The sequence below is a fragment of the Salvia splendens genome, chromosome 19, assembly GCF_004379255.2.
Source record: "Salvia splendens isolate huo1 chromosome 19, SspV2, whole genome shotgun sequence".
In the NCBI taxonomy this organism is placed as follows: Eukaryota; Viridiplantae; Streptophyta; class Magnoliopsida; order Lamiales; family Lamiaceae; genus Salvia; species Salvia splendens.
The window spans coordinates 1,122,268-1,135,500 of NC_056050.1; the positions used below are offsets into that span (position 1 = coordinate 1,122,268).

The 13,233-nt window shown below is 35.8% G+C and overlaps 1 protein-coding gene across 1 annotated transcript; it reads left to right on the forward strand.

Moving 5' to 3' along the window:
* The first annotated feature begins 5,330 nt into the window (after positions 1-5,330).
* On the forward strand, positions 5,331-8,719 carry LOC121778777 (fatty acyl-CoA reductase 2, chloroplastic-like). The gene is made up of 9 exons (XM_042176179.1): positions 5,331-5,703; positions 6,103-6,203; positions 6,287-6,486; positions 6,846-6,946; positions 7,048-7,246; positions 7,635-7,796; positions 7,866-7,947; positions 8,049-8,410; positions 8,501-8,719. Exons 1-9 carry the CDS (start codon positions 5,412-5,414, stop codon positions 8,655-8,657), a joined length of 1,656 nt encoding a protein of 551 aa, XP_042032113.1. The 5' UTR covers positions 5,331-5,411; the 3' UTR covers positions 8,658-8,719.
* Positions 8,720-13,233: the final 4,514 nt, after the last annotated feature.

Here is a 13,233-nt window from a genome sequence, read left to right on the forward strand (position 1 = left end):
GTACATACGGAATAAGATATACTATTAAGAATCAACACCAAAATAAAACAAAGAAAGATGACATAATTAAGACTTGAACAAAGATTTCATGTTTCAAAGACTAACAATTTTATGATGTATATTGACCAACAACTTATTTGTACAAATGAGGGGAGCCATCATGCCATAGTATTTTCCGACTCGATAATAATGGACCATTAAGCTCTTCGGACAGGCCAACCAGTTAAATATCGAACCTAAAAGAAAGTAAACCAGACCAATATGTTTATTATCATACCTATGATTTGTTTTCTCATGATATTTTCTTAGGCCCAACTTAATTAAATAATTTCAGCCCATTCCTTCTTTTAATTAGTCTAGGCCCAAGCATCAATTATTTTAAAATGATAGCCCAAAAGCTTTACTTAAAAGTCAGGCCCAACATTCGGCTAGTCGTCTCTACACGCTCTTTCGAATAAACCTTTAGTAAAATAAAGGTGGAGAAAGATGGGGCTTTACAACATACTTATTCAAAAATTTTCCAAAAAGCTAAAATAGTGATTTGTGCATGATTTTTTTCCGTGATTTATTTGAGGAATTAAGGCATTATTTTGAACAAAAGGAAATCACGCCACAAATAGATGAATGTAAGAGCATTCACAGAAGTCAACAGTATCCCTTATTCATTCCATAACTACACCTTTGTGACGGTACACTCACATCAGCCTCCCTTAACTATCTCGTCCCGCGGGACGAGTCAAGAATGGTTAAGCGACACTATTGTGGGTGCTCTTAATGTTTATGCCAATTAATTAATTGTTGGAGCCGATTAGTTTAATTTCCTGAGTAATCAATTCAAAGAAATTATTAGTAGTATTTTTTAATTCATTAATTCAATTTTAAGAAAGAGATTAAGAGAGTGCTCGAACAATGGCACCCGAACCTAATCGCCTAAAAACAGGCCAGGCCCGATATAGCCCATTTATGACATTTCTAGTTTCAAAACTTGAGCCGCTGCAGAATTTCCGGCCCAATACTATACAGGATAATTTTATGTGTTTTATCACTCTTTTTAATTTTTCCTAAATTAAGCAGTAATTTGTTATTAACGATTTGTTTCCACCAACAGAAACGTGCTTATGTAGAAACGTTCCAAATTTTTTGGCGTATATATTAATAATTTTGGTTGAGTATTGAACATTTTTTGGCCATTGTGGCTCTTCTAACATGTCTGGTAAAATTCATCATCGGTATAAAATAAAAAATTATTGAGTATTATGTTAAGATCTTCGTCTCGACATGATTGAAAAAACTCATGGATCGATTAAACCCCATCTTTGTTTTATTGAGTATAAATAAATATTTTTTTAAATTATAGGGCTGAGAAATGATTAGCTGTAAAATGCACAGAGTAAGCCAATAATCTCATAAATTATTATAATTAATCCAAAATGAATTCTACATCAGTTTACAAGTTGATTGAGTAGCTGACTAGCTGTTATTATTAGGGAAAGACTTTATCTTAACGTGTGACATAATTTGTCTAGGTCGGACACCAAGCATGCTATTTGCATCTTTGAGATAACACATAAATTGTCATAAATTGAGATAAGGCATAAATTATACTTATATCAACTTTTGACGTTTGCCTTAGTTATATGAAAAGTATGATCTTGTAACTTAAGTAAGATTATTGAAGGATAAATATACATTGGTTCTTCTTTAATTAACATTAATTTGTTCGTGTTACATGCATTAATTGACTAACTTAATTGTGCAAATTACGCTTGTTTTAAAAGCTTTTGCCAGTGAGTTTTTTTTTTCTTTTGTGAGCTTTTCTTTATAGTAGGTCAAACTTCTAGTTTAGAGTTTGTCTTCCAAATAACAAAACTGTTGAATAAATTCACTATATTTGAAGTTAGGGCCGAGTGTAACTTGAATGTGTTATTTACATTTATGGTATGGGAGTACTATTTTTCATCCACACTATATATAGTACTGTCGTTAAATATTATGACTCAATAAGGCCCCCCACATCTCAGACAGTGCTTTTCCACTTGCCATTAACGTGTGTACATTGTAACACCCATGTAATATGTAGATATTCATCTGAAAATTATTTCGGGCATGAATTTTAACAAAGTAATCCCTCTTGTCTCCATTAAATGTCCCATATTTGACCGTTGCGGGTTTTAAGAAGTTACTGGACTTTGTGAAGGAAAGTAGGTGGAAAAAGTTAGTGAAATGTAGACCCTACTTTTATATAATAGTTTTATAACAACTGTGAGTAGAATGAGTTAGTGAAATGTGGGGTCCATTTACTAAAAGTAGGAAAAGTGAAATGAGACATTCATTGAGGCCAGAGGGACTAGGTAGAGGGAGTAATGTTTAATGAGTAATGTCCAAATAAGGAAATATGAGACATTTAATAGGGGATCAGAGGAAGTAATATTTAATGAGTTAAATGGACATAATACAAAGTAAAAAAAAAAGAACAAATAACTAAAGAGAAAATAAAATATAAAAATTTAAAAGAATTAGTGCTATATATACTCCTTTCGTCCCGCAGAATATGCCATTTAGCATGTTTTAATGCGTAATCGATAACGTTAGAGAGATGAGAAAAAGTAGTTGAAATTGTGTAGTGGATGATGAAGTCCATAAATAATTAAACACAAAAGAAAATAGAAAAAGATTGTGATAAATAAGTATGAACTATTTCTATAGGACAGACAAAAGAAGAAATATGCTCTATTTATATGAGACAGATGAAGTAATTTTTATCGAAAGAGAAGAGAAGCCACTATAAGAAATATGAATCACTTATCTTTGGGTAGATTAAGTATTTAATCGCGGCTGCTGCTTACATGTATAATTAGCAATGCATTCACAATTGAAAAAATGAAGGATTTTGAGGCTCAAATTAACAAGTAAATATTGAATTTTAAATTAATTTGAAAACGTGGAGTATTTTGTAGGATATGGAAAATAAACAATTTAGCTAAGCTAGGCCATGAAGACGATGATGACCAAACATAGAAGTTCACAAAGAAATTAATCATTCAACTTGTATGTGTGATTGCTTTCAGTATTAATGCCTATATATTTGGAGATTATAGAGCGTAATACTAATTTTTAATCCAATTTTAAACAGTGCACATGTATTTTGGAAATGATAGATCTTAACACCATTTTCAATCCAATTTGGTGATAACGAGGAATAGATAAAAATATTTCAATAATTACTTATATTTTACTATTAATTTATCTATTCATTCCAAGTAAACTATTAATTTAAATTAATTTTTCTACTTATGTATGAAGAGAGTACCATTATACTCCGTATATACTAATTGTTCACCCTACTTTAGAAATTATCAACTTTATATGATAAAAGTGACAATAAATTCAAAAAATATATTTGCAGAGACGTTAATTTGGTCCAATAAACTCTTGATAATAAATAGTACAAAATTCAACTAAAATATAGTACTACTACTAAATGAAAATAAGATAAAAATGGTACATGGATGTTGGACACAAAAAGTGAACATGTGAATATAATTGGAACGAAACCATTACATATTTTTATCAAATTTAGTCCCCTAAACCACGAACATACTCCATATAGCTAGGAGATCATGGTCCAACATAATAAACATTAAAATCATGATTATTCCCACTATTTTATTCTATTTGAATTTCATATTTTATCCCATGATGTCTAGCTTAGAAGTTGGAAAAAAGTTTTCATATGTATTATGTTTAAGATATTGATATTACACTTACCCACACACTCCATATTTCTATCAAAATACTTACTTGCAATATTCTTATAAATGATTTTAGTCGTAAAATCTGTATAGTTAGTTAAACAACAAAAATTAATAACATTCTGAATGCTTTAATTAAAATCCATAATATAATATTTTATTAAATAGATTATTAATTTTTTTTATAAAAGGAATAAATTATTTAATATATAAAGTTAAACAACCATTAATTAGATACAAAGATTAACTATCTGTTTATACTTTTGTAACTAACTACTATATGGTTACATATAGTCGTTCAATTTAAAATTTTAATTCAATTAATGAGCTGTTATACTATTATTGTCTTCGAATCAAGAGAATTGTTATAGTATATGTTTATTGACAGCCAAGTTACATAAAATTAATTAATTTGGTTTTATATGTCATCAATTATTAGTCCATCTAGGAAATTACTTTAAACACGAATTCAAATACGTATCTTTAAATACTTATAAATATGGTGAATTGGTGATTATAAAAATTGGAATACTTGAAAGTTGAAATTATCGAAACGTGTTATACGTTTCTTCTGAAGCAAATTTGTAGTACAAACCCAAAAATCAACGCTTAACAAGTAATTTTCAACATGCATAAGATGGGAAACGTTATCCATGTTCGAGAAAATCTTAATATAATACTGCAATAAATCAAAACATGAGAGACGGTAGGCTAAGTTCGTACAAATTAAATTTACAATTTGCTCTCCAACATTATTAAAATCGATATACACATGCCTAAAATCAAGAGTCTATCCATATTAATTCGGTACGACAATGCAGGTGATATGAAAACCGTACTAAATTCTTGTCATCTCATCTTATACTACTCTCTTGGCAATTGAAACATAAAAATAAATATAATAATATCCTACATCGGTGGTGTACACAAAGAGTTTAATCCACTATATAAGTCTCATGGGCCTCTCCTCTTACCACCAATTGATTTTAGGATGGAACCCATGGATTTCTATCATGGTATCAGAGCGGGTCGCCGACTGTGGGTCATATTTAATTGACCCAGCAGTATATCTGGGCTGAAACCGAAAAAAATGACTGACCTAGTAGTATAACTGGGTTGAAAATTTGGGCCAGTGATCCAACCGATCGAAAAAAAGATTGGGTCGATTGTCCAATCGATCATAAAAAAGTCCAACCCCTCCAAGATTCACCTTGAAGGATTTGAGGGAGGGTGTTGGCAATTGATTATATCAACCAACCAATAATTGAAAAAAAAAGTGTGTATAAACTATAAAGCACAATTATGAAACAAAAATCTCACAAAGAATAAGCTAAATTAATAATTGGAAAAAATAATTCAAAACAGGTTTTTTAAATGTGTACGTTTGTGAGTTTCACATGAGACGAAAATTTAACTATTATAAATAAGCTCGCATTTTTCACAAGAATTTTTTTTATATAATAACAAATTCATTAAGGACATATCTCCATGACACATAATATCTGATCTTAGCTATAAATAGCTTAGCTTTTCATACATTAGATCACCATATTTCCCTTCTTCAGTTGTGGCTATAAATACATCAATTCTATTCCATAACAAATAAAATCAAACTTCACAAAACACATACACATACACATACACATAAATAGAGTAAGAATGTTGCTAAGCAATATCAAGTTTCCCTTGGCAAAGTTCCCCAAAAGTAGTGATTATAACCACTTCCCCTTTTCAAATATCAATAGTGTTGGAAATAAGAAGCTTTTATCAAGTGGGAAAATGAAAGTTCTTTATGAAGGATACACCTACTTCAACTCTCCTTGTCACCCTCTTGAGGCAGAGCTGCATCATCAAGAATTCAATGCAGCAGCAGATACTGGGATTGGTATTCTTCCTTTTTTCCAAGGGAAGAACATCCTTCTTACCGGTGCCACCGGCCTTCTTGGAAAAGGTATACTTTTATTAATATTGCGTGTGATATTCTTATATATATAAGCATGCTTAAATTGATATTTATACATGTATTACATCGATATATATAATATGATAGATATGTTGAAATATTAACGATTTTCGAAATATATGAACATCTTAAAAATATTACTATCAAATTTCTTAATCCAAATAGTACTATGTTTGTGAAAAATAAATTGAATGAATATGTAGAATTAAAAGTTTTGTACAGTTTTGGAGAAAAAGTCAATATTTTAAAAACTAGACCTAGAAGTGAACCAATGAAGATATTAGTACATGGTCAACTTATAATATATATAAATTTTTTGATATTTATGTTAGTACTATGTACACACAACTTATATCTTACATATATATGCTTGTTTTATTTAATCAGTTCTGGTGGAGAAGATATTAAGATCAATGTCTGTTGGCAAAATCTACTTACTGATCAAGGCCAAGGACAAAGAGGCTGCATTTACCAGATTAACAAATGAAGTGAGTTCTTACCAATTTCAAAATGCTTGCAATAATATTTATATACTACTCCTACTTAACATAATTCCTTTGAATATTTTTAGATAACAAACTCGGACTTATTCAAAACTCTGAAGGAAGAATTAGGGGATTCCTACGAAGCCATGATAAGAGAGAAGCTGATACCTATTGCCGGAAATATCTGTGAACCGAATCTCGGAATGGATTCTCAATCTATTGCTCAAGTTCGAAAAGATGTCGATGTCATAATCCAATCTGCAGCTTCCACAGTCTTGAACGACAGGTTCGTTTGGTTCATTTCTGGTTTCTTGTCAGAGAGAATAATCTCAAATACGAATGATAATCCCTCCGTCCACAATGAATAGTCTTTCATTTTGTTCCGTCCACAAAAAATAGTCTATTTTAGTTTTTTGGTAACATAGGCATAGCTCATCACATTTTTCTTTATAAAAGTTAATCTTGATCTATAGGTTTGTTAATTTGGTTGATTTTTAATTGGTTTCATTTTAGGATTAGGGTTAAGATATAGATTTAAAAGATGTGTATACGATGAAACTACACCTATTGCCTTAAAAGATGAAGAAAAAACCACACTAGTATTTTGGAGAATGAAATAAACATGTCTATTTATTTTGATAATAGGTATGACTTGTTGGTGGATGCAAACATGAGTGCCCCCCAAAGGTTGATGAGGTTTGCCAAGACATGCAATAATCTCACTCTCTTTGCCCATATTTCTACGGGTACGCAATTCTCTCTTGATAGACTAGTCTTCGGAAAAAAAAATTCTTATTTGGTCAATCACAAATTTACTACTAGTATTAATTTGAAATTGAAATGACAGCTTATGTTAGTGGAAAAAGAGAAGGGTTGATCATGGAAAAGCCATTTATAATGGGAGGGAATGGAAGAGAGGAGGAACATTGTGTTGAATCAGCCCTACTTGACATAGTTGAGGAGAATAACTTGATTCTCAAATCATCATCTTCTTCCTCTACCCAACATGATCTTACCAAAAATCTCAAAAGGCTTGCCCAAGACAGGTATACTATAATTCATTTATTCTTATACTTACTGATGCACATGTGTCATAAGAGAATGATTGAACTAATAGATAAAACACAAAAAACCCGTTTTCTTGAATTCAAAATTTATTCTTAATAATATAAAATTAATTGCAAAACAACCAAACTGTTATTTATAAGTGGTTTGAAAACCATAGGAACTCAAAAGGAAATCTAATTCATTGTACATCATGGCATAGCGATGACTTTGAATTTCGAATTTCAGGTCATTTTGGCATAGTTAACGTTTTCAGTATTGTCCACTAGAACTTCATCATATATCCAATAAATCTCGATAAACTTCATGTACTTTTTTTTATCGTTGAGATATAAGCATTTACCTATTTTGGATATGATAATGTAACAGAGCAACAGAATTTGGATGGCATAATTCATATCACATGACTAAAGCAATGGGAGAAATGGTTCTTGATGAAATAAGAGGAGATGTGCCTTTGCTTATTATAAGGCCTACTGTTATTGAGAGCACTTATAAAGACCCTTTGCCTGGATGGATACAAGGAAATAGGTATTTATCTAGCTACCTAATTTAATTTCCAATATTTATTTTGCATCATTTTTAATGATTTGAATTTAGGATGTTTGATCCTGTCATTATGGCCTATGGGAAAGGACAACTTCCAGGGTTTTTTGGAAACTCCCAAGTGATCATGGATGTTGTAAGTTCAAGTGTTTATTAAATTGAATAAATTAAGAATTGATTTTTTTGGTCAATAGTTTCATTAAGACATAGTACTAATTTATTTTTTATCCTAATCAGATACCAGTAGATATGGTAGCAAATACAACAATTGCAGCTATTGCAAAGGAGGGAAACATGCATAGGCCACAGCCACAACCTAGTGTTTACCATGTTGCATCTAGTTCTACAAATCCTCTATTATATTCTGATTTTTTTGAATACCTTTACCACTACTTCAACTCATCTCCTCTTATCCCATCTCAAAAAATTTCAAGAATTAAATATTTTGACAATTTCCAAGATTTATCTGAATACACAAGCAATTCAATCAATGGAGATGAGAAGATGACTCTAAAATCCAAAAATCAAGCTAAAGCCAAAGCTGCATATGCCAACAAACTTTGCAAGCTGTATGAGTTCATAGGATTTTTCAGTGCAAGGTACATTATCTTGATTAACATTGGGTCTGGATTTCTTAGAGAATTTTGTACAAATAAATCAATATATTTAAAAAATATATTATTTTTCAGGTTTGACACATCGAACACGGAGAAGTTAATTGAAGCAATGTCAAAGGAGGAAAGTGTTAGTTTCGAAGTGAATACTAGAAATATAGATTGGAAGAAGTACTTTGAGGAAATTCATATTCCTGGTTTGATAAAACATATGATCAATGACACTATGTAAATGATTTGTATAAAAGTTAATTTGGTAATATACTTATATGTATGATTGTCTCTGTTTGTAATATCCGAAAAAAAATAATTAAATAAGTTTTTTTTTACTCTTTTAATTAAGGTTTGAATTTTGTGAATATCTTGTTTAAGATATGGTTTGGTAATCTTAATTGTTTTATATTTTTGTATGTGATTATTTAGATTTTTATGGTTAATTGAAAAACAAAATAAAATCCTAATTAACAAATTATATCTCTCTCTCTCCCTCTCTCTCTCGATTTCTCTCCCTCTCCCCACTACTTTCTCAACCTCTCCCCACTCCCACATAACCGATGCACTCCCTTTCTTTCCAATCTCTCCCTCACATCGGTTCCTCTCTTTCTCTCTCGCAATCGTTCTCAACATCACGGTAAGGTCTCCCTCTTTCTCCCCCTCGGTTCTCACTTTTCCCCGTTCACTCCCTCTCATCGATTTCTTGGATTCATCAAGGTGTTACTCTCTCTCGTACTGAATCGGAGTCGGAGAAGGGAAAGCTTTCGACCTTTATTTGAACTCTCCGGGAAAGGTAACCCAAGACCCTAACTCATGCTAATTTCGAAAACACATGCATATAGGACGTTTTGAGTTGTTTAGATGCTGTATAGGACTTGTGGTTATGTGTTGGTGTTGAGTATGTTTTTGGTTGTGACTGACAGTGGGTTCCGAACCCTTTTTGACGAATCAAATGATCTCCTTTTGGTACGAAATTTTAACTGTGTAAACTTTGGTGTGTCTTCTGTGTGGTGTGTAATTTTCAGCTTCATTGGACGTCGGATGATTTTATAATGATTTTTGTAAGTAAACTGCGCAGTTCTGCGAGATGTACGTTTCTGGGTGATGTGTTTTTGTGCAATGGGTGTGAATCTGGGTGTTTTGTTATTATGATGTATGTGGGTGTGTTTGGCCAAGGGATGGCTCGGAGGAATCAGCGTTTGGTTCGAGTGTTTTGTGTGTGTTGGCCGAGAGTTTTAGGGTTTGGCCTAGGGTGGTGTTGTGGAGAGTTTTGGAGGGTTGATCTCATGTTTTCGGGTGTGTTTTGGGATGTAGAATGTGTGTTGTGAATGTCGTATAAGGTTTGAGAATCGTTGGTTGGGGGAAAACTGGTGTGCACTTGATTGGGCCAGCGGCCGAGACGCCGAGCCAGATGCCGAGACATGTGCCGAGCCGGGCGGCCGAGACGGTCGGCCGAGGTACCGAGCCAGGCGGCCGAGACGGTCGGCCGAGGTGCCGAGCCAGGCGGCCGAGACGGTCGACCGAGGTGCCGAGCCAGGCGGCCGAGACGGTCGGCCGAGGTGCCGAGCCAGGCCGAGATACCGAGCTTTTTCCGAACCTTTTCCGAGCCAAGTGAGCCGTTTGCACAAGGAGGGTTTACCGGGAGTGCGAGTGTTTTGGGTGTGTGTCGTGTGCGCGTCTTGGGTACGTTGTATGCGTGTCGGGTGCGTGCGTGGTGTGTTCCGGACGTGTGATTTTGTGTGATTGGCTTATAAGATGTTGTTAAGTGTGTGTACGGGTAACGTGCTAGATGTTGAAGTCATCCACGTAGGAATCATGCATTGTCGTTTAAACCTCGTTTTTCCTGACTCTAATTATGATATTTATTTATCTTTCAAAAGGGTGATCTTTTACGAGGAAATTGTGGTTGAAGAAGGGAACTATTTTAAAAGCTAAGCAATTGAGGTGGGCTTTTCTACCCTACTATTTTGTGGGTTATCTTTAATACGGACGTTGTTCCGGAAATGTTTATGGAGATGAACTGTTTGTCTTGCCAACTGTTTTGTTTTGAAACCTATCTGAAGTGGTTTACCACATATGTTTAATCGAATTCGGGTCTGTTGGGCTGCGAACCCTCAGGCTAGTGTACACGAGATCGGGAGCCATCTGAGAGCAAGTTGGCCGGTCTAGTTGACCTGGGGTGTGGCCACGCCCCTTGTCACCCGTTGGATCAGATAGTGTATGATGGTGGGAATAAGGGTGGCAGTATCTGAAAATGACTGCGCAGTCGAATTTATGAAATATGTTTTAGTGTACTTGGGTTATTTTCTTACACGTAAAACCCCAAGGTTACACTGATATGGCATGACAAACTATGATTTTGGCGTGTGTCCACTGAGTGCAATAAGTACTCAGCCCTGCATGTTGTTTTCTTAATGTGCAGGTTGAGCGACGATGGGGATGACGGATGTTGAGCAATTAAAGTCAAAATTGTGTTTTTACTTTGCCTTTTGGATGGTGTCGTGTCGTCATACCCGGCATTATCTATCTCTTGGTCTTTTCCGCTGCTTTGTAATCCGATACAATGTTTTCATTTAAACTCTGTTTACTTTAACTTTAGAAATGTCGCTACAGTACAATGTTTGAAGTGAACTTTCTTTTATTAAATGTTTTCGGGTCAAGTATTCTTGTTCCCCCCTTTCTTCCCCGCTTCTTTATTCCTCCCCTAGTCGCGGTCCACCGTACTTCCTATCCTTAGGAAATGCGGGCGTGACAGAGTGGTATCAGAGCCTAGGTTTTCTTTCTGCTCTGGATCCAAGAGTCTTTTTCTGTTTTGATTAAGTTTTCAAAAGTGTCATTGGCTCAACATCCGACTCATCGCACTCAACCTGAAATGAGGTAATGAAAATTTTGAATTTTTGGAAAATATATGGAAGTGGAGGAAATTGTGATTTTGGGTTTTGAAAATGATTTTTTGGAAAGTTTAAGTAAATATTGATGCATGTGGAAGGGTACAAAGTGATGTGAAAAGTTGGAAATTATGAGAGTTATGAACTGTTTTTGTGTGTTGAATTTATATGAAAGCATGAAAGCATGTGGCTGATGTGTGATGCTATGATGACGTGAATGTTGATGTGAGCTTTTACGTGTGAATGTGTTGGCCTTTTGAATGATTGAACTTAGACGTGAGAGGTTTCACTAGTGCTTCTTGGACCTATAGTAGATAAGGACTTATGGCCTTTGAACACCAGCGGGCTTGGAATTAGAACAGCGATACGTCTGCATACACATATCTCTCTCTTCTTCGGTTATGCACCCTGTTTTTATATACGAGGCGATTGTTTCTGTTTTTCTATAGATGGCGCGTATGTTCCGAACCCCGCGACGGAGTGATCGTGATAGACTTAGGGCACAGAGGGTGCTCAGGGAGTATAGAGTGTACCGGAAGAAGGATCACATACCGTTGATTGAGTTCGTAGCGCACTTCGATACCCTCTGGAGGGCAGCTCAGGAGTTCGGAGTGACAGAGCATGACGGCATTGAGAAGCTAATAGAATTGCTCCCTGACAGCTGGAAGGAGTGGGCTGAAAGAACGGCGAGGAGGTACACGTGGCATGAGCCCGTTACCGATGACATGGTGGGCGACATGGCTGGCTTTCGGAAGGCCGTGTATTGTGCACTGGTAGACTCTCGCGAGGAGCAGCCCCCACAGGATGTGCAAGAGAGGATCGTGTATCAGGACAAGTACGTGAGTATGTACGAGGGTGAGCAAGGGTTTGAAGATAACTATGAGGAGGAAACCGAAGAGGATCCCGAGGAGGAACCCGAGGTGGCTCCGCAAGGGAATTCCGAGGAGGACGATGACGAAGACCCGGAGGAAGGGCCTATGGATGAGGATGATCGAGTCGTAGTCTAGAAATAGAATAGTTGATGTCTTTTTAGTTTTGTTTTTAGTACGATCTGCTCTTGGGAAACAACGTTTGACCTCCTTTCTTTTAATGAGAATTTGATTTTGATATATATCCTACGTGTTGCATCTTATACTACATGAAGATTTTATAAGAAAATTTTGAGAAAGTGGTAATTTTGGATGAGAATTGTAGTAACACTTTTTGGATATTGAATCAGAATGCCGCCAAGACGTGTACGCCAACCACGACAAGGACCCAACGTGGAGGCACCACCTCCACCACCACCTCCACCCCCGCCTCAGCAAGAAAGATTCATAGTTACGTTCTCCAGGCAGAATCCCCCTAAATTCGATGGACAGGGAGATCCCTCAAAAGCCGAAGAGTGGATACGCGGCCTCGAGCGTATTTTCAGGGTCATGGAGTGCACAGATAGGGAGCGCATTGCTTGCGCCACCTTTCAACTATCAGGTGATGCCGATTACTGGTGGGAGACTCGGCAAAGAACTATGAATCCTGCACGCTTGGAAGCGTTAACATGGGAGGAGTTTAAAATGGAGATTGATAACAAGTATGTCCCAAAGACGTACAGACGGGCCAAGGTGGTAGAATTCCACACGCTGAGCCAAGGCCGAATGACTGTAACTGAGTACGACCGAGCCCTCGCACAGATGGCACGATATGCGCCCGAGTTGATGGACACCGACGAGAAATGGGCGGTGAAGTTCCGGGCCGGGCTCAAGGATGAGATAAAGGCCGCATTGGCTTGTCGAGGAGAACTCTCCTACTCGGAGATCTTGACTTGTGCACTGGACGTGGAAGATGCACTCCCTAAACCAAAAGTGGTGGCGACAACAAACGCGACACCCCTACAAGCTCAGTCAGGTCATCAAGAGAAGAGGAGGTGGGATGGTGATCACACTCAGT

What these genes read in the sequence shown, in the direction of transcription:
- LOC121778777 (XM_042176179.1), top strand. Translation starts at nt 5,412, where the DNA reads ATGTTGCTAAGCAATATCAAGTTTCCCTTGGCAAAGTTCCCCAAAAGT. An exon ending in CACCGGCCTTCTTGGAAAAG is followed by an intron (nt 5,704 to 6,102) that starts GTATACTTTTAT and finishes TTATTTAATCAG; the next exon opens with TTCTGGTGGAGAAGATATTA. An exon ending in AAAAGGCTTGCCCAAGACAG is followed by an intron (nt 7,247 to 7,634) that starts GTATACTATAAT and finishes ATAATGTAACAG; the next exon opens with AGCAACAGAATTTGGATGGC.